The sequence below is a fragment of the Crocuta crocuta genome, unplaced genomic scaffold (assembly GCF_008692635.1).
Source record: "Crocuta crocuta isolate KB4526 unplaced genomic scaffold, BGI_CrCroc_1.0 scaffold826, whole genome shotgun sequence".
In the NCBI taxonomy this organism is placed as follows: Eukaryota; Metazoa; Chordata; class Mammalia; order Carnivora; family Hyaenidae; genus Crocuta; species Crocuta crocuta.
Genome location: NW_027529474.1, coordinates 355,369 through 373,285, shown reverse-complemented (window position 1 = coordinate 373,285; position 17,917 = coordinate 355,369). Strand labels below are relative to the sequence as shown.

Genomic DNA, 17,917 nt, shown 5'->3' with positions numbered 1-17,917 from the left:
TGCTGGCATGACCCAGTGGGGACTCCACTTCCTCCCACACCACCTTCTGAAGGCAGCTTCCTTGCCATGCCACCCACATTATTATCTCTTTCCAACCACACAACTCAGGTGGTAGAGCCAGTGACGCACGCCTCGGCCATCCTCCATCCCATCCCCCAGAGAGCTCTGGTACTGCTAGGCCAGAGGCCAGGGCAGCATGTGAGGGGTGCCGGCCTCTGCCACCAAGGAGCAGTCCTGTGACTGGGATTGAATAGGAGCTGAGCTCTCAGGTTGGAAAATGTTAAATAGAGCTTCACTCTATTTGACTGGTTGGGCGGGTGGGGAGGGGGGCGTTGTGCCAGACAATACCCTTAATATGATGTTATGAGAATGGCACCTTACCTCTATGGTCTTCTCAAAATCCCATCGTCCCAGTCCAATCATGAGGAGAACATCAACTGGGGGACATTCTTCAAAATACCCAACAGCACTCCTCAAAACTGTCAAGGTCATCAAAAACAAGGAAAATGTAAGAAACTGTCACAGACAAGGGGAGCCTAAGGAGACATGACAGCAAAATGTAACATGCTAGCCTGGATGGATGGGACCCTAGGTCCGAAAAAAATACACTAGGTAAAAATTAAGAAAACTCAAATAAGGGATGGACTTTAATTAATAACAATGTATCAGCATTGTTTGAAACATTGTGCCATACGTGGCACATTGTGACAAATGTGCTATACCAATGTAAGATCGCACAATAAGAGCAACTGGGTATGAGGTACATGGTACCTCTTTGTGCTGCTATCTTTGCAAATTTTCTAAAAGCCTAAAACTATTCTTTTGTTGTTGTTTTTAAGTATGGTTGACACACGTTACATTAGTTCATGGCTATTGAGCCATGGAAAGACATAGAGGGAACCTAAATGTATATTACTAAGTTAAAGAAGCAATCTGAAAAGGCTACCTAATGTGCAATTCCATCATGACATTCTGGAAAGGGCAAAACTATGGAGACAGTAAAAAACAAACAAACGAAGAAAACAACTAGTAAATGCCAGGGTGAGAGGGAAGAGGTGGACAGGTTGAATGGGGAAACACTAGGGATTTGTAAGGCAGCAAAACATATGGGAATATGACATTCTGCATTTGTTAAAATCTGTAGAACTGTACAACAAAAGAGTGAACCCCCAGGTAAACCGTGGACTTGAGTTCATAACATTGTATCTCTATTGGTTCATTGGTTGTAACAATATACGACATTATATACAACGCTAATACAAGACCAAGATGTTGATAATAGGGGAAACTACAAGATGGGGGGGGGGTTATATGGGAAGTCTGTACCATCTGCTCAGTTCTCTGTAAACCTAAAACTCCAAAAACAGCCCATTCATTTAATAGTCTTTAAAAAGACAGTGTAGGTAGGTTTGCTCTACGGCAATACAGACAGCTTAGCATCAGTGTCCTCCGCTGGCCCTCTCCGCATTCACCTGGGTATCTGCCAGCCTCTGGAGCATGTGAGCTTGCAACCCCTGAGGAGCTGTGTCCTTCCCCTGAAACTCCTAGACTCCGCAAAGCATGTTTGAAAACCACTGGCCCGGCCAAGAGGACAGGGCTTTCCCTCCTTGTTGCTCTGGCCCAGTCCTGAGTCTATCATGTATCCCACACAACACCAAGCTCCCCTCCCAATTATGAGGCTCAGAACCCCTTGTTATTTCCCCAGCCTCTTTTCTAGATCTCCTACATAGTTCCTTATTGGTAGAAATATCCTGCCCAGCAAATAGGAAGCTCCATCTCTAAGTTTTCTTTTGTGTCAAAGACAATGAAGTGTGTGTGTGTGTGTGTGTGTGTGTGTGTGTGTGTGTAAAGTCCCAGTACACACACTCCAAGGGCTATATGGTAGAAATAGACCATGCCTGCCAAGTGAAGTTCAGAACTCTGAATTTCAAAGTAAAGATCACCCATGGAAGCCTTTCTCAAAATCTTGCTCCCAGAACTGTACCCTAGGCCCCTTTGATGGCTGCTCACTGGAGGGTCTTTGGGGAGAGTACCCAGGGTGGCCTTGGAGTGACAGATGCCCTGTCATCTCCAGTGGCAGCCAGTGCTTTGGCTGGACCTCCAGCCCTCAGCAGAAATAACCAAGTATCCTGAACAGAATTCGCTAAGACACCCCAGCTGTGAGTGGTTGGCACCCCTAAATTCCCTCCCACACAGCAGTCCAGATACCAACAGATATAGGCAGAAAGTTTCCAATGGGTGAGAGGGAAGGTCCCTGCTACTACTGGAAAGGGACAGGTCTGGGGGCTCCACCTCTGACAAAGAAATCACCTGCCACATGCTTTCTAATGCTGGCGGAAAAGAGCTCACGGGCTCTAGCAGGGGTGAGGCGGGGAGGAGAGCCTGTCCCGGGTCATCGCTCCTGAGACATTTTCTGCGAACATCCCATAGTGTGCTTGTTGACATCCTTAAATTCCCTGAGGAGACAGCATTAGCTTTCTTCTCTCCCAGGAATAGTATCCTGTCATTTCCAAGAACCACACATAGTATCATTGTCCCCATTTTACAGATGAGAACACCTAAGCTCGGAGAGCTCAATTCACTTGCTCAGGGTCACCCAGCTAGTCAGTGGTAAGACAGGATTGGAACCCAGGCCTGTTGGTGTCCAGCCGCCCTGCTCACTCCTCACTCAATGACTGCCCTTGAGGGGCACCTGTATATTTTCTTTAGTAAGAGGGCAGTTTCCAGCCCATATTCTGTGCTATTTCATACAACCTTGCTTTCTTTAGATTCTACCAAATGCCAGGCCCTCCTGCTTGGAGCCTCCCCTCTTTCAATGTGCCCATAGCCTGATTTGCCCAAGGGGCCAGGATTTTCGAAAAGGAAATCTACACTTGCTTACAAAGCCAGCCTCTGACTGAAAAAACCAGAACTCCCTGCCATCGGCCCCCACCATTTCTGTCGAGAACCCCTGAATTCAACCACTCATTTAACTAACTGAGGCACGGAAAGGAAAGGGATTGTTGAACCCTGCGGTTGGTAATGTGAAGGGCTACATTGTAACCCTGAACTCCAGGCTCCATTCTTCCCACCTCCCTCTCCCCTGCTCTCTCCCCACCTCCTCTCTCCTCTCCGCTTCACTCCTGCAATCCATTCTTCCCCATCCCCTTCCTCCACTTTCTCTCCCTACCCACCTTTATCCCCATCCTACATTCCCTTTCTCCCTCTTTCTTCGTTTGCTTTCCTGTCTGAGCTTCTTGCCCCTTCTCGCAGGCTCTCCATCAGCCAAGGCTGCCTCTTTGTATTGCTTGTCCATCTGTCCCCCCTGCCACCAGCCTTTACCTGCCCGCTTCTGTCAGAGAGTGCCCACCATGGAAGAAGTCTAAGAATCAGCCACTGGGCAAGGCCTCCTGGAATCTTCTTGGAGAACCACTATAAGAATCGTGGCCCCTTCCAGCACCCACCTGTGTGAAAAGTAGGGCCGTGGCATTCCTGGACACTCCTTTTCCTTAGGTATTCCAGCTGAAGATAGTCCCTGGATGTGCTTGCCAAGACACCCTTAACCCTGAAAATCCAAGCCATGGATTTCAGAGGTGTGCATCAGATCAGCCCGTTGGCCACCTGCAAGGAGCCCCTTCCGTTTAGACTTTCACAAAGAACATCTGAAAGAAATCTTCATTGTACTTCTTCCAATCAGCGGGCCCTTGAGCAAGGCAGCTCGTCCTTGGGGAATCTCGTCATCTCATCTATAAGATGCGTCAAGGTCCCTCTGATGCTATAATTCCATGAGCAGATAAATGCACCAGTGCCATTGAGAGCTGCTGGGGTGAGAGAGCGAGGGTCCAGCAGGCAGTTTCCACCAAGCTCCAGAGAGGCTGCTCTACATGGACTCACTGCGGGCCCGGGGCGCCTGTGCCTGCAGGCTGATCACACTAAATGCACGACACTCTGGCAACCCAGGAGGCTTTTTATTAATACTACTTATTAATTCTTATTAAGAAAGAGGTAATTAATTCTGATGGCTGGCATGTTCTTTCTCCGAAAGGAATGTCAACGTGAGAAATGAATGCAGTGTCACAGGCTGGTTGGTCAGGGAAGAAAACAAAAGTAATTTGTGGTATGATCCTAAGGGTTCAGAAACTTAGTTGCAGGGACACTTGAGCAGCCTCAGGACTGGAGGAGTCATCTCTCTCAGGAGCCCAAGCCTTCACATAACGCCATCCTCCTGAATGGTCCAGGCAACAGGCTGGGCAGCTGGGCCTCTGCAGAGGGTCCTAGATGCCCCATCTTTCCATAGTGTGATCATGACACCTTTCTGCCCTGTCCACTGTCCATCTATGCCCCTCTTCCACACACTACAGTGTGGCCCCTCAACAGTTTGTACCTGTGGATGCTCCCTGGAATCTTAGGCAATGACCTACTGGGAATGCACTGGGAATGCACTGGGTTAATGAGCCATTTGAATGCCAGTGACTTGACCTTGCAAGAGTTGCTACAGTTTCCAGACTGACTCTGACCTGGTGAAATGGAAGCACCTATGAAATGGAAAGCCCTCTCTCCCCTTCCGGAGGCCTGCACCAGGAATCATTCAGAAGGAGCCCCGATCATTGGCCACTGATCTCCAAAGAAAAGCATGCAGAGCCTGCCACCTCGTGGCTGCCTCTAGTTCTACAGCTTCTGTAACCAGACAGCACAGATCCTCATCTCTCCCTACCACCCAGTGGAGTCTGGGATGCAAGGAAAGAAACATGGGGATGGGAGGGATTCCCAGGCTCTGATTTCCTTTCCCGTTTGTTTGGCCCACAGTCTTGAACCTGTGGAGGCAGGCGCAGGGAGGGCTGAGCTGGGAGAGGGCAGAAGGCTGGAGCTGGGGAAGGGGCTGTACCCATGGGTGGGGGAGCAGGTTGTGGGGCCTGTGGAGTGCCTCAGACTGATGGTGCAGGCTAGGCAAAGCTGGTGGCCCTGTCTCACCCTAGCCCACCTCTCAGCCCGAGTGCCGCCATCTGTAAAGGAGAGTTCCAACCAGAGGAATGTTTAGGCCTCTCCCAGGTTGGATATGGTGTCTAGGCAGGACCATCCCAGAGAAGGGAGAGGATCCTATCATGTCACTGGCATCTTGGGACAGCTTTGGTGGCCGGCGTCTTCACCTCCCAAGGAGCACTGTTGGGTTCTGCTGTTTATAACCAGGAGTCAAAGGCAAGGCACACACATCAGGCAGCCTAGTTAAATGGGCCAAACTGCACCTCCCTGAGTGAGCCAGACACCTGTTGGGTCTGACTCATCATTTGGGACCAGGGGCTGGTTGTCAGTGTGGCCAGGAGTGAGCCATGCATCTCCTGCATGTGCTTCCTAAGAACCCCACAGAGCCAAGTCCAGTTAATAAAGTATCATGGCTGAGAAACGGATTCTGATGCCTCACAGAGTCATGGATCGGATTCAGACTCTACCACTAGCCAGCTGGTAACTTTTAGGCTTTCTTTAACCCCCCTAAACTTCCGTTGCCTAATCTATATAATGAGGCAATTGAGAGGATTAAATGGCACGATGTTTGCAGAGCACTCTCCAGGATCCGGTGTGTAGACATAGGTGTCTGTAAATGACCGCTATTCTGCTACGAATGTGCACTATTCCTCCAAGTTAAGGGAAGACTGACCCCAATGGCAGTTGAGAGAGCATCCTGGCTGCCGCCTCCATTTCAAAAGGGGCAGTGGGCACTGCCTACTCATAAGCTCTGGGGGCAGGGCCTCCCAGCAGAACCGTGAGAGCACGAACCCTGCCCGGCAGAGTCCAGCAGGACCTTTGCCCAGTGGGTCCAGAAAACAGGGCTGTGCCCCCAGTGAATCCAGAAGGCAGAACATTGGACCAGAGAGGATTATTCTCAAGCCTCATAGAGTTTGCATTGCTAGATTTTGAACTTGCCTGGGACCCATCACCCATCCCTTCCTTCCTTCCTTCCTTCCTTCCTTCCTTCCTTCCTTCCTAACTTCCTTCCTTCCTTCCTTCCTTCCTCCCTCCCTCCCTCCCTTCCTCTTTCTCCCTTGTGGAATGGAATGTCTAACCTATGCCTATCCGCCATTGTATTTTGGAAACACAAAACTCATCTGCTTTCACATGTTCACAGCCGGTGAGAAATTCCGCCTCAGAGTGATTCGACTTCCAGTCTCACCTATCTCTGATTTAGATGAGACTTTGGACTTTAGAGTTGATGCTGGGATGAGTTAAGCCTTTGGAGGCTGGTGGGATGGAGGGAACTGTTTCACTTGTAAAAAGGACATGAATTTGTGGGAGGTAGAGGGGTCAGGGGCAGGGACAGAATGTTATAAACTGAGTGCATCCTCGAAAAATTCATATGTTGAAACCTAATCCCAGATGCAATGGTATTTGAAGGTGCATCTTTAAGTCACAAGGGTGGAGGACTCATTGATGGGATTAGTGCCTTTGTAAGAAGAGGCCAGAGAGCTAGCTCACTCTCTTTCTGTCCTGTGAGAACACAAGAATTTGGCAGTCTGCCAGAAGAGGACCCTGTGAGAACATGACTGTGCTGTATCCTGATCCCAGCCTCCCAGCCTCCAGACTGTGAAAAACAAATTCCTATTATATCATCACATCACCGTCTCTAGGGTGCAAGGACCCTCTTGCTGGCTTGAAGGTGGCCATGCTTTTGCTGTGTCCTCACATGGTAGAGAGACAGAGAGAGAGAGAGAGAGAGAGAGAACTCTGATCTCTCTTCCTCTCCTTATAAGGAAACCAGCACCATCTTGGTGGCCCCACCCTTAGGACCTCCTCAAAACCTCATTACCTTCCAAAGGCTTCACCTCCAAATGCCATCACATTAGGTGCTAGGGCTTCAACATATGAATTTGGGAGACACAAACATTCAGTCCATACGGCTCCTAAATATCAACTTAAATTTCTCTTCTGGAAATCTCCTCCCAGACCTTTTCCTTTTGTCATTTTCCCTTGCAGTGATGTGAATGCCAGGAAAATCTCGCCCTCACCTTGCCCCATCCTGCACAGCCGGGAGCCCAACAGCACCAGCACCTCCCTGAAAAACAGGTCTGACTTCTCCCTCCCATGCCTGTGGCAGCCCTGGCCGTGAGTGGAATGGGTCAAAATTGCCAGTTCTCTTCTCCCACAGCCTGAGGGGCCTCATGTCCAGTGGATGCACAGACACAGCCCAGGACTGGCCTCTACCTTGACACCCCAGGAATACCCTGAAGTCTCTCACAGATGCTGAGTCCCAAGGCAGGGGAGTTTTCTCCCAGGGGTCTCTGCAGCCCTGTGCGGGCAGAATTGCTTCAAGTGTCCATGTAAATAGATGTACCCAGGGCCATTAAAGGAAGAAAGAGCCAGCCCACCCCAGCCATTCCAACGTAGCCCCATTACAGGGTCCCCAGGCTGGGAAGGGCAGAGAGTTGACAAGCCTAGCTAGCCTCAGCCCTGTGAGCCATTCACTCCAGACCGAACAAAGCTGTCAAGGCCTCTCCCCAGCAGTGCCCTTGATGCCTTCGGACTACAATACCTGAGCACCCTTCTTCACCTGGCAGACCTTGCTCACCTCTCAAGTAGTCCGAGGGGTAAGGTCCAGCCATGTCCCCTGCTCCAAGCCCAGACAGAAGGAACAGCTCTGTGCAGTCTCACTGGAGCACTTGTCACAGACTGCAGCTGGATGCCAACACAATTACTTGTGATGGTGAACAGCCCCTTATTGTAGACAGTCCTCACTGCCTTCTGAGAGAGTGGATACTATCACCTGCCGTGTGGAGGCACAGTATGAAGATGGATGAGGCTTGCAAGCCAGGAGGGCACTGCTTTGAATTTTCTTGGGGGGATACTGGTTACTGGTTGGAAAAAGAGGAGGGAGAAAGGTACATGCATTCTTACCTTTTTAAAAAGGATTTCTTGGAAGGCCCATACTACTTCTCTTAAATCTCATTGGCTGGAACCTGGTCACCTGACCACACATAGCTGCAAAGGAGGCTGGGAAATGTAGTATTTTTTTTTCCAGTCATGGCAAGTTACTCAGCTAACGACTGTGGTTTTGCAGAGAGAGGGGAGAATACTTATCTGCCCCAGAAACTAGCTAAGCTATGGTTGAGGGTAGGGATGCACTGGGGAGATGTCCCTAACGGATGTGCCCTCTATGTTGGGTGCTGAAGGAGACAGTCAGACCCCAAGTGGAATGGGCTTGGTTTAGGGAAGGGGAGAGGTGGTGGGTGCATCAGGGATGGATGCTGAGACAAAGCATATTCGACCCTGCAAAGATCTTGAGGGGAGAGAAGTCTGGGGAAAGGAGACAGCCAAAGCAAAGCCATTGAGTAAGAGAAGAACAGAAAGAAGGGCAGGGCTGGGATGTCTGGGTCAGTTGAGCATCTGACTTTGGCTCAGGTCATGATCTCACAGTTTGTGAGTTCAAGTTGCACGTTGGGCTCTGTGCTGACAGCTCAGAGCCTAGCACCTGCTTCAGATTCTGTCTCCCTCTCTCTCTGCCTCTCCCCCACTCCTACTCTGTCTCTCTCTCTCTCTCTCAAAAATAAATATTTTTTTAAAAACTTAAAAAAAGAAATGAGGAGCACCTGGGTGGTTCAGTCAGTTAAGCATCCGACTTCCACTCAGGTCATGATCTCACTGTTCATCCACATCGGGCTGTGCTGACAGCTCAGAGCCTGGAGCCTGCTTCGGATTCTGTGTCTCCCTCTCTCTCTGTCCCTCCCTGACTCACACTCGGTCTCTCCCTCTTTGTCAAACAAACATTAAAAAAAAAAATTATTTTTAAGAAAGAAGGGCAGGGTAGCTGGAGTGTGGTAGTAGACCGGAACCCAGATCACACTTGAAGAGAGTCTGAATTTCACTCCAAGTGAGGAGAATCCACTAACTGGGTTAAGCCAGAGGAGGGGGATGTGATGAAGGGGTCACTGTGGCTTCTGTACAGTGGAGAGGTGAGAAGGCAGACTGCGGTCCCACAGCCTCCTGGGTGAGATCCGGTCACTGAACATGGAAAGCACTTTGGAAAGGCATGGAGTTCAAATGTAAGGTGCAGTGATGTGTGACATGTGCTTGTCCACAGCGTCCCTGAGAAGCCAGCATCATCTGTCCCTCTCACTGGGGACAGCCAGACTGACTCCGACATCCTGGCATTCATCAAGGCCAGACAGAGCATTCTGCAGAAGAAATGTAAGTGCACCTTCCTCCTCCTCCAGGGACACAGGTCACCCGGTTCTGCTCACCAACCCTTGAGGGAAAAGCCAGAGGGAAAAGCAAAAGGGAAGGCCAGAGCCAGAAGGGAGCTTCCTGCATATTCCTGAAACCACAGGACTGAGCTTGTGGTCCTTTCACACATGCCCGGCCTCAGCTTCCTCCTGGAAAAAGCTCCAGGAGACAGCATCACAAACACCAAGACAGGCCCAAGGGGGTGGCGGGCCCAGGTGCTCTCGCCCTGCTTGTCAAAACTTCCCTCCCTCCTCGGGATCTTCAGCTCCTTTGTTCTGTGTCCTCAAAGCCAGTTCTCCTTTGTCCAGCCTTCTCCATATGGGAAGGAGCTGAGTGATGGTTTGGTAACTTGAATCCCTAGCTAGAAACATCACTCTCCTTTTGGAGTGTGGTTCTTGCCAATGAGTTGTAGATGTAAACACCACTTGAGAGCTCAGGCCTGAGAACACTGCTAACAGTTACAGAAGAAATACTTGTGTTGTGTCAGACCACAGGACGAGGCAGAGAAGGCCCCTCCTGGCCTTTGTGACCCACCTTCTTCCTCCTGGCAGCTGACCCCTGCTGTGGTCAGGCCTTCTCTTCTCCTGCTTCCCTTCTCCCCCAGAGACCCACAGCAATGAGACCCAAGACTCTGCCCTGGCCCTGTGTTTAACCTTGTCCCAATAAGCCAAAGGCTACCAGACAGGTTGAGCATTGCTTTCCCATGTCAACACCTTGACGGATGAAATGCCAGACTTGGATCCTATAATGACTGACACCTGCTCCAAGAGGCCCACAGTCAGTTTCATGGCCAACTGTCTGCAGTTGAGACACTAGGAGGTCTGCACATGAGGGTGGAGTGCCCAGGCAAAGGATGGCCTTGCCATGTCATCCTCACCCTCCCCGAGATGCCAGCCTGTCCACTGTTCTCTCTCCACCCCTGGGATCAGCAGCACTGTCAGGTCTCCCCAAGACCTGTATTTATTGGGCACCTTCTGTATGCCAGGCACTGTATCGGTGCTGGGGCCATAGCCATGAACAAGATGGAGTCAAGATGGTGTTCTGGGGGTGGGGAAGAGATAGATGATGAATGAACACACCAGCAAATAGAGAAGATCATTTGAGGTGGTGGTAAGAGCTGTGAAATAGCTAAAATCTATAATGTTGTAGAGGGCCCCCAGGGAAGACTGCCATTCGCTGGGGCAAGGGCAGAGACAGGGGCTCCCTAGAGAGGAGAACCTTGAACCAGTAGCTGAATAGTAAGAATGGAGTGGCCGTGCAGTGTCCTGGGAGCAAGCGTTCCAAGCAGAAGGAGCAGAAGGTGAACAGCCCTGGAGGGAGCTTTGCTTGGTCACAGGATGGGAAGGAGACCTGAATCGCTGAGGGGCTCAGCTCGAGAACAGGAGCCAGATCAACAGGCCTTGTGGACAAGGCCTTCTATTCCAGGTGTAGTGGGAACCCACTGAAGAATTTAAGCCATGGTGTGGTGTGGTCTGCCTGGGGTGTTGGCAAGCTGACTCTGCCCATTGCACACAAGCAGAGGTGGTAGAGGCCCAGGAGTAGCATAGTCATTCAGCTCCTGGGGAGGTCCAGCAAGGGGTGAGGGCAGCCTGGACCTCACAGGCGATCAGACATGAGTCATGAAGGAGAGGAGAGCCGGCAGGCTCATGGGCATCCGCTGAGCAGCTAACAGGATGGGGATGCCATTGGCCGGAAAGCAGGGAGGGTGGGCACCAGAGGGAAGTTGCTGGGGGAATTCAGATTTCCGGCTGGCCCATTCAAAGTTTCAAAAGCCCTTTGAGACCTCAGAGGAGATAAGTAGGCCCCTGAACATGAGTCTGGAGCTCAGCGGCGAGGCCTGGATGGAGTATAGAGCCATGCACTGGGTGAAATTCCTGTTAAGGAGAGCAAATAGGGTTATTTGTGCCCTTGGGGCACTCCGACATTTGGAGGTAAACAGGAAGATTCAGCCAAAACTACTGAGAAGGCACAGCCAGGGCAAGAGAAGAGCCCGCAGGGGAGTGAGTGTGGCCTCAGGCAGGCCTGCAGGAGAACGTGGCCCAGGGGAGATGGGCTGGTGGAGCCCAGAGCTTCTGGAAGGCTAAGCAAGGGTGGGACACTGCCTGGTGGCCACTCTGCGTGTCACAGGGGCCCTGGACAAGCACCCTGTAGGCAGAGACCTGAGAGAACAGAGGAGCCATTGTGGTGGTTGAGGAGTGAAGCAAGGAGTGAAAGTAGAGATAGTGGAGTGGAGACAGATGACCCAGGGGCTTGGCTGGGAAGAGGAGCCGCCAGGAGCTGGGGCTGAAGGGAAGCGGTGGTTGTGAAGACACGTTTGCCTACGGAGAGGAATGATCCAGGAGAAGAAAGGAGGCTGGTCGTATGGAGAAAAAGGCCAAGGCTGCAGGGGAAATTCTTCAAGGAAGGAGACCGCATGGCGTCTGGGACATAAAGTGGACGAAGAACCCCCTCCCCTGGAACAAATGCGTAGCAATCAACCATCATCCGTCCCCTCAAGGAGTCTACACGTCAGCAACATTGATTGTTTACCCAGCTTTTGCCCACATAAAGACGCTATTTCCAACCGTCTCGGACAAGAAGAGGCATAAACCCAAGGTCTATGTCAAGATGGCACACTCCTGCTAACTCCATTACGCATATGACACAGAAAACTGTACTGAAAGGTGGGGTGCTCTAAGTGTACAGAGTCAAGAGTCTGATCCCCTTTTTGACAGGAAGGGAAACTGAAGCACACAGGGTTGAATAACTCGCCCAGCTAACAAATGGCGGAGCAAGGATAACCCAGGTTTTCTGTGCTCTCTCCACTTGGCCACGCTGTCGTGAAATGCCACTCTGCGGTCGGTCGGGTGTTTGTCTCCTGGCTTCCACCCACCCTGCAGCTGGGAGCTTTGTTCTCCAAACAAACAGCCTGGAAGTAATTCATCAAAACAAAAGTTCAAGGGTTCAATTTTTATTCTTCAGGGGGAAAAAAAAAACCAATCTTGGGTTCTTAGTGGCCGTGAGGCTGCAAAGGAAGCTGAAGAAGGGTGACAGGGGTTCCGCCGGGTCAGGGCCAGAGGGCCAGCAGGTGCGGCCTCCCCCGACGTGCAGCAGATGGCCAGGCCCCACCACGCAGCACTTTCCACACAGCCCACTTATCAGGCCTCCCTGTCAGGCAAACACATAGGCCAGGCCCCGGGCACCTTCCCCAGCCAAAGCAAACACTTCCCTCTCCCCTGCCCTGGGCTCCCTCTGCTCTTAATTTAGTGGTGCTGTCTGTCTGGGCTTCTTCAGGAGTGCTCATTATGGGGAATTTGTGACTATCAGCCTAAGAGCGGGAGCCCAGAGAGGGTGATTTAGCGTAAGCCTCGCCTGCCGGCTCACACACTTCACCAAGGGCCGGGATGAATCTAGTTGATTTAGGATTCATGGAAAACCTGTGGAACATTTAAATCCCTGCCAGGGGCACGTGTGGACAGGTATATATCCCCCGTATGGGGCGTTCATCATTCACGAAGTCAAATCTGCTGTTTCCACCTGCCAAGGATGGCTTTAAAATCTGAGACAATGAGGTTAACCCCTTTCTAGAGTGCTTTTTTTAAAAGGCCTTCCTTAATCCCTGAGTTTGAAACTGTTTCCATCTGGACAGGAACCTTGGTGTGACCCCCATGGCCCCTCTTCTCCAGCCGGTGCCAGGCAGAGCCCCCTGCCAGCCTGGACGCTCCCGTCCCCACTCCGAGAAAGCCCCCAAGCTCTCCGCTGGGCAAGATCTGTCCCAGGGAAATGGAAAGACCCCAGAACCGGGAGGGAGGAGGCCTAAATGTGAGACTCCTTGACCCTTGGCCCTGTGTGGCCTTAGGCAGGTCACCTCCCCAGCCCCTTCACTCATCTGTCAAGTTCAGAGTCTGCCTTCGTCAAGGTGGCCAGCTTCTCCTGAGATAATGTCCATAAAAGTCCCTCGTACATGGCCAAGCACCACGGAGCTGTTAGCGGGAAACTGGCCTCTGGTGAGAACTGGCCCAACACGGTGAGGAGCGATCTCCTTTCAGTGGCTTCTCTGTAGCAATACCCTCTAGTCTGGGAACCTACGGTCGCAAAATCCCAGTGTAGACTGACAGCTCTGTCACTTCACTGGGGTTCGTCAAGTAAAGAAATGGCGCCTTTTCTGCTGGGCTGAGGTCTGGATCTGTGGCGCTCCTCCTCAGCCGCACCCCTCCCCTGGTCACCACTGCAGGCAAGTGTACGTGGGATACAGTGACCGTCCTGGGGCAGGAGCTGGCTCAGATCCTATGCTCCTCCCCACTGGTAGCGCTGACTCGTCTGGCCCAGGCTGCTCGTCAGTGGTGCAAAGGGAACACCAGAGCCAGGAAGTGCCCAGGAGACACATGCCTGCTGGTCCCCGGTACCTGCCCTCACAGCCCTTGGAACAGAGAGCCCACAAAAGCAGCGGGTTTCAGCCCTGGCTCCTCATTGGTGTCACCTGGTCCCCTACCACCACCACGAGATTCTGATTTAATCTGTCCTGGGAGTGGCCTGGGCATTGGGATTTCTAAAGGTTCCCCCCACCCACCCAAGGGTTTCCAATGCACAGCAGAGCTGGGAACCATGGGTCCAGAGTGACCGGAGTGCATCCCCTTCATGTGCACTGGTGGGCCCGGTGTTCTCCCTTCCCGCTCTGTCATCTAGAACAGCTAGGAATGTCTGAAAAGTAAGGACCATCTTCACTTAATTGAACAGCCTAGGGTCTTGCACTCAGAATTAGATCTGAAGGACCAAGGGCTGGGAGCCTTAAATTGTTTTCAACCTCTGCCTCCCTGTCACCTCCCACATTCAGTGCAGCACAGAGATTTACTGGTTCTTCCTCAGTGATGTCAGGCAGACCATGACCACAATCCTCCCCCACTCGCTGCCAGGTCCCCATGCCCGCACCCAGATGGCTGCAGCTGCCCCACTTCTCAATCTCTCTGCCCTCTGCAGGTGTTTTTAACACTGTGTTCCCAAGCCCTTTTGCTCTTATTAAGATAGCCAAACTTTAAGCGAATTAACTGCATGTCACTCATACCATTTCTTCTCACACATTAATGTGCCAATAAATCTAGGGGTTAAAGTGCAGATTCTCGTCCTGTAAGTCTGGGTAAGGTCTTAGATTTGGCACTTCTCAACACGCTCCCTGGGAATGCCAATGCTGCTGACCCACGGACCACACTCTGAGAAGCCAGGAGCCATGCCAGCTACCTTTCTTCTACCAGGCACCTCATCTGCTCCATCAATCTGGGTATTTGGAAAGTAAGACCCAGATAACTAACATGATTTGCCCATGATTTGCACCATGGGATGGGGACCATCCTGGCTAGACCTCAGGGGCCCTGGTTCTTAGTCCAGATAACCCTTCTCCCTCCCTGTCCAGCCATGGGAGGTGACAGGATGGGCCACGGTGCTCAGGTGAAATATAATGAATATAAGGAGCAAAAAGAGAATCTCTTGGAGAGTTTGGTAGGGATGTCAATGGGGCTGAACAATGACTATTGGTCCTGGTTCAGGGAGAGGGCAAAGGAGGCATCATCCTTCACTGCTGGGGGAGTAAATGCAGCCCCTAGGAGTCTGGGCACAGAGAGACACACTGCCCAAGACCCAAGGGGTCTGCCGTCGCCTCCCCGTGCACTTCAGTCAGGGAGAAATCAGTGCCCCCATGCACAGCCTAACCAAGAACACCCTGTCTCTTTTCAGGTTTCCAGTAAGCATCCGGCTGTGCCCTGTGCAGCAAGAACAGAGTATGGATGAAGGAAGGCGCCTTTTCTCACTCACCCTGGCTGCAGATGTGATCTGTGGACTGCTGGGAGCAACTAGTGATTTGGGTTCCAAGAGAGAGAGCTATGTTTCCTTAAGTATGGTGTCTGGAGGCTGCCAGTGAGGCTGGGGCTTCTTGCGCCACCCGTGCTGTGGGTGCTGGGGCTGTTGGCCAGACCAAGCAATGCCAGGGTGCTAAGGGGTTAAGATAAGGGCTTCTGCTCACTCCTGTAGTAGTTGATTTTAGACCTTGGAGATGATGAAATAGTACCATCATAATGTAGTGGCAGGGGAAGCTCGTGCTTGTAGAATATGGAAGAAATGACAATCTGTTATTTTTAGCTACCTACCAGCCCACTCTCTGCCCCACCCCCTGGTGTAGGAGCCCAGGAATGGCTGGGACAAGCCAGGCAGGACGTTGCGGCCAAAGACAAAGCAGTGGAGCCCAAAGCATCCTGATGGCCAGTCCTGATCTCCCAAACCAAACCTTCCACCATCACCCTGACGGCCCAGATGAGCCATATTTCCAGGGAGTCACCTACCCTGCAGGGTCCAAGGACATCGTTGCACCCTGGGAGCCGTGGATGGCTCCTAGGAGCTCTGCAGAGAGCATGGGAGGGGCAGTGTGGGCACCTTGGGCCTCACACCCTCACCCAGCCTCTTGGGGCTCTGCAGGACTTGGGCCAAAACTCCCCAAAATCCCACCAGGAAGACAGAGCTGCTGGGGGCTTGCCTCAGTGAGCGTTGCAGCACTCCATGGCCTGGCTGCAGGATACAGACCCAGCGGAGGGTGGGCCAGCCCTCAGGAGGCCCTCCAAGGGCAGTGGCGCCAAGGTCCCAAGCCAGCAGTAGATGGGGAGGGGTGTGGAGTGGGGAGAGGAAGGGCATTTGAAATGAAACTAACTGAATAAAAGTGTTTGTCTACCACTCCTGCTCTCTCTGTCTTATGAATACAGGACCTGGCACCCTAGAGAGAGAGCAGAGAGAAAATACATCAAATTGGCTTACTGTCCCCCCACCCCAGGACTAGGTAAAATGATCATGCAAGGGCTTCTTCGTGGCAAAAGTCCTCTCCTCCCTGGCTTTCCATGACCACCCAAATAGAGCCACCCCCTAGTTACTCTCTATCCCATTTCTCTGTTTTTCCTCATCACCGCCTGACATATCATCTTTCTTTATTTGCTTATTTTTTTTATGGCCTGCAACCCCTCCCCCAAGACTAAAAGCTCCATGACAACAAGGACCTATATGTCTTGCTCATCACTATGTCCCCAGCACAAGTTGGCACTCAATAAATACTCCTTCAATTAATGAGTGGCAGAGACAGAACCCAGACTTCTCGGGCTGGTGTCTGGCCCACACCTTAACTCTGGCTCGGTGACTGAGGCCCATCGGGCAGGGTCCAGCCTCCCTGATCCACTGCTGGTCCTCATAGTTCTGTGGCACATAGTAAGTCCTCAATAAAGTCTGTAGAACCTAGGAAGACCCAACAAAGCCCTTATAGCCAGATCCTCGAAGCCTCCTCGAGTCCACAGGCCACACATGTAACACAAACACACTCTCAGAGTCCTGAGGAAGCATGGGGTTGGCCAGAGTTCCTCGGAGACAGCCTCCGTGTACCTGGCACACCTTAGTGCCCTCAGCCATTTAGAGCTGGTTAGAGTCTATTGACTTTAGATCTCCTGCTGAGAACTTATCTCCTGGATCCAAAGGCCTTATTGACAGAGATGTGTGGTGTGCCCCATGCAGGGTGTGAACCCGCCTCCCATAGCAATCACTGAAGGCAGGAGAGGAAATGAAGAAGAGAGAAAAACAGACAGCTGGGCCTGGTGCCTTGCCGAGGGAGCTGTATACAAAGTGTATACAGCAACTGGAGAGGGACCCCCCCCCACATGTCCCTTCCCAATGGAAGCTGGACCTTTGATGTGGACACATGCTTGACCACAGTACATCTTCCACAAAGTTCACTGGCCTTTAAAATGGGAGAAATGGATGCAGTGCTCTGAAAAGACTCTCCGGCAATCCTGAGCTCCATGGGGCATCTGAGTTCACTCCAGGCCAAACTGCAGAGCTTTCCAAAACATCTTCTGGAAAGCAGCCTGGCCAGGGACTCCAGCCCAGTCCCTACTAGAATTCAATTTGCTCTGCTATTCACTTGACAAGAGATGTTGGGAGGAGGACTGTTTAGAATGTGGCTTGCTCAGATCTTGCCATAGGGATTTTTAGGAAGCAGAGAAACTGTGGTAGATTGAATAACCAGTCTGAAGACTTTGCCCCCTGAAATAGAATTATACACCCAAAGCTTTGCCACAGCCTCATGGAGGCAGGGTATTCTTTCCTACCCCTTAAATTTGGGATTGACCCTGTGACTTGCCTTGGTCAATGGGATGTTAGCAGACATGATGCAAGTGGAAGCTTGACATGACCTTGCATGCTCGGGCTCACCTCTTGCACTCCAGGGATCTGCCTTGAGAAGAACATGCCCTGGGTAGACGCTGCCCCTTCAGCCTAGATCCCAAAACATACAGAGAGCAGATCTGAGTCCAGTCTACAGCCTGGAGCCAAGGCCAGCGGACCTGGAGCCTGGAGCAGAGCCTTCCCGTCAAGCCCAGCCCAGATCAGCTAAACCCTGGCTGACCCAAAGACCCAAAACCATGAGAATAAATGCTTGTTGTCATAAGCCACTAAGCCTTGGGGTGATTTGTTATGAAGCGTTAATTGTAGCCATAGGTAACAGATACAGATATTGAAACCCAGAAATGGTATGTGACTAGATGCAGAATTTCTCAGAGTTCACTCTTTCCGTCCATGGTGCTTACTGAAAGGGTGAGAGTAAGCTGTCTATGAAAAAGTAAGACCACCATTTATGGCCATGATAGAGCAACGGGGGCCTGATTTACCCTCCTGCTTTAAATAACTGAAAATGACAAAATGTATAAAACAATAAAACACTGGAAAAAGC

At 51.5% G+C, this 17,917-nt stretch overlaps 1 protein-coding gene across 1 annotated transcript in view; it reads left to right on the top strand.

The window, feature by feature from the left end:
* The window catches only part of LOC144228887 (kinesin-like protein KIF6), a 102,455-nt gene extending 86,582 nt beyond the window's left edge, over positions 1-15,873 (top strand). Inside the window, exons 7-9 of the mRNA XM_077760789.1 lie at positions 6,946-7,035; positions 9,047-9,153; positions 14,896-15,873. Of these exons, the coding sequence (XP_077616915.1) occupies positions 6,946-7,035; positions 9,047-9,153; positions 14,896-14,906 (208 nt within the window). The 3' untranslated portion in view covers positions 14,907-15,873. The remainder of the gene's footprint in view (positions 1-6,945; positions 7,036-9,046; positions 9,154-14,895) is intronic.
* Positions 15,874-17,917: the final 2,044 nt, after the last annotated feature.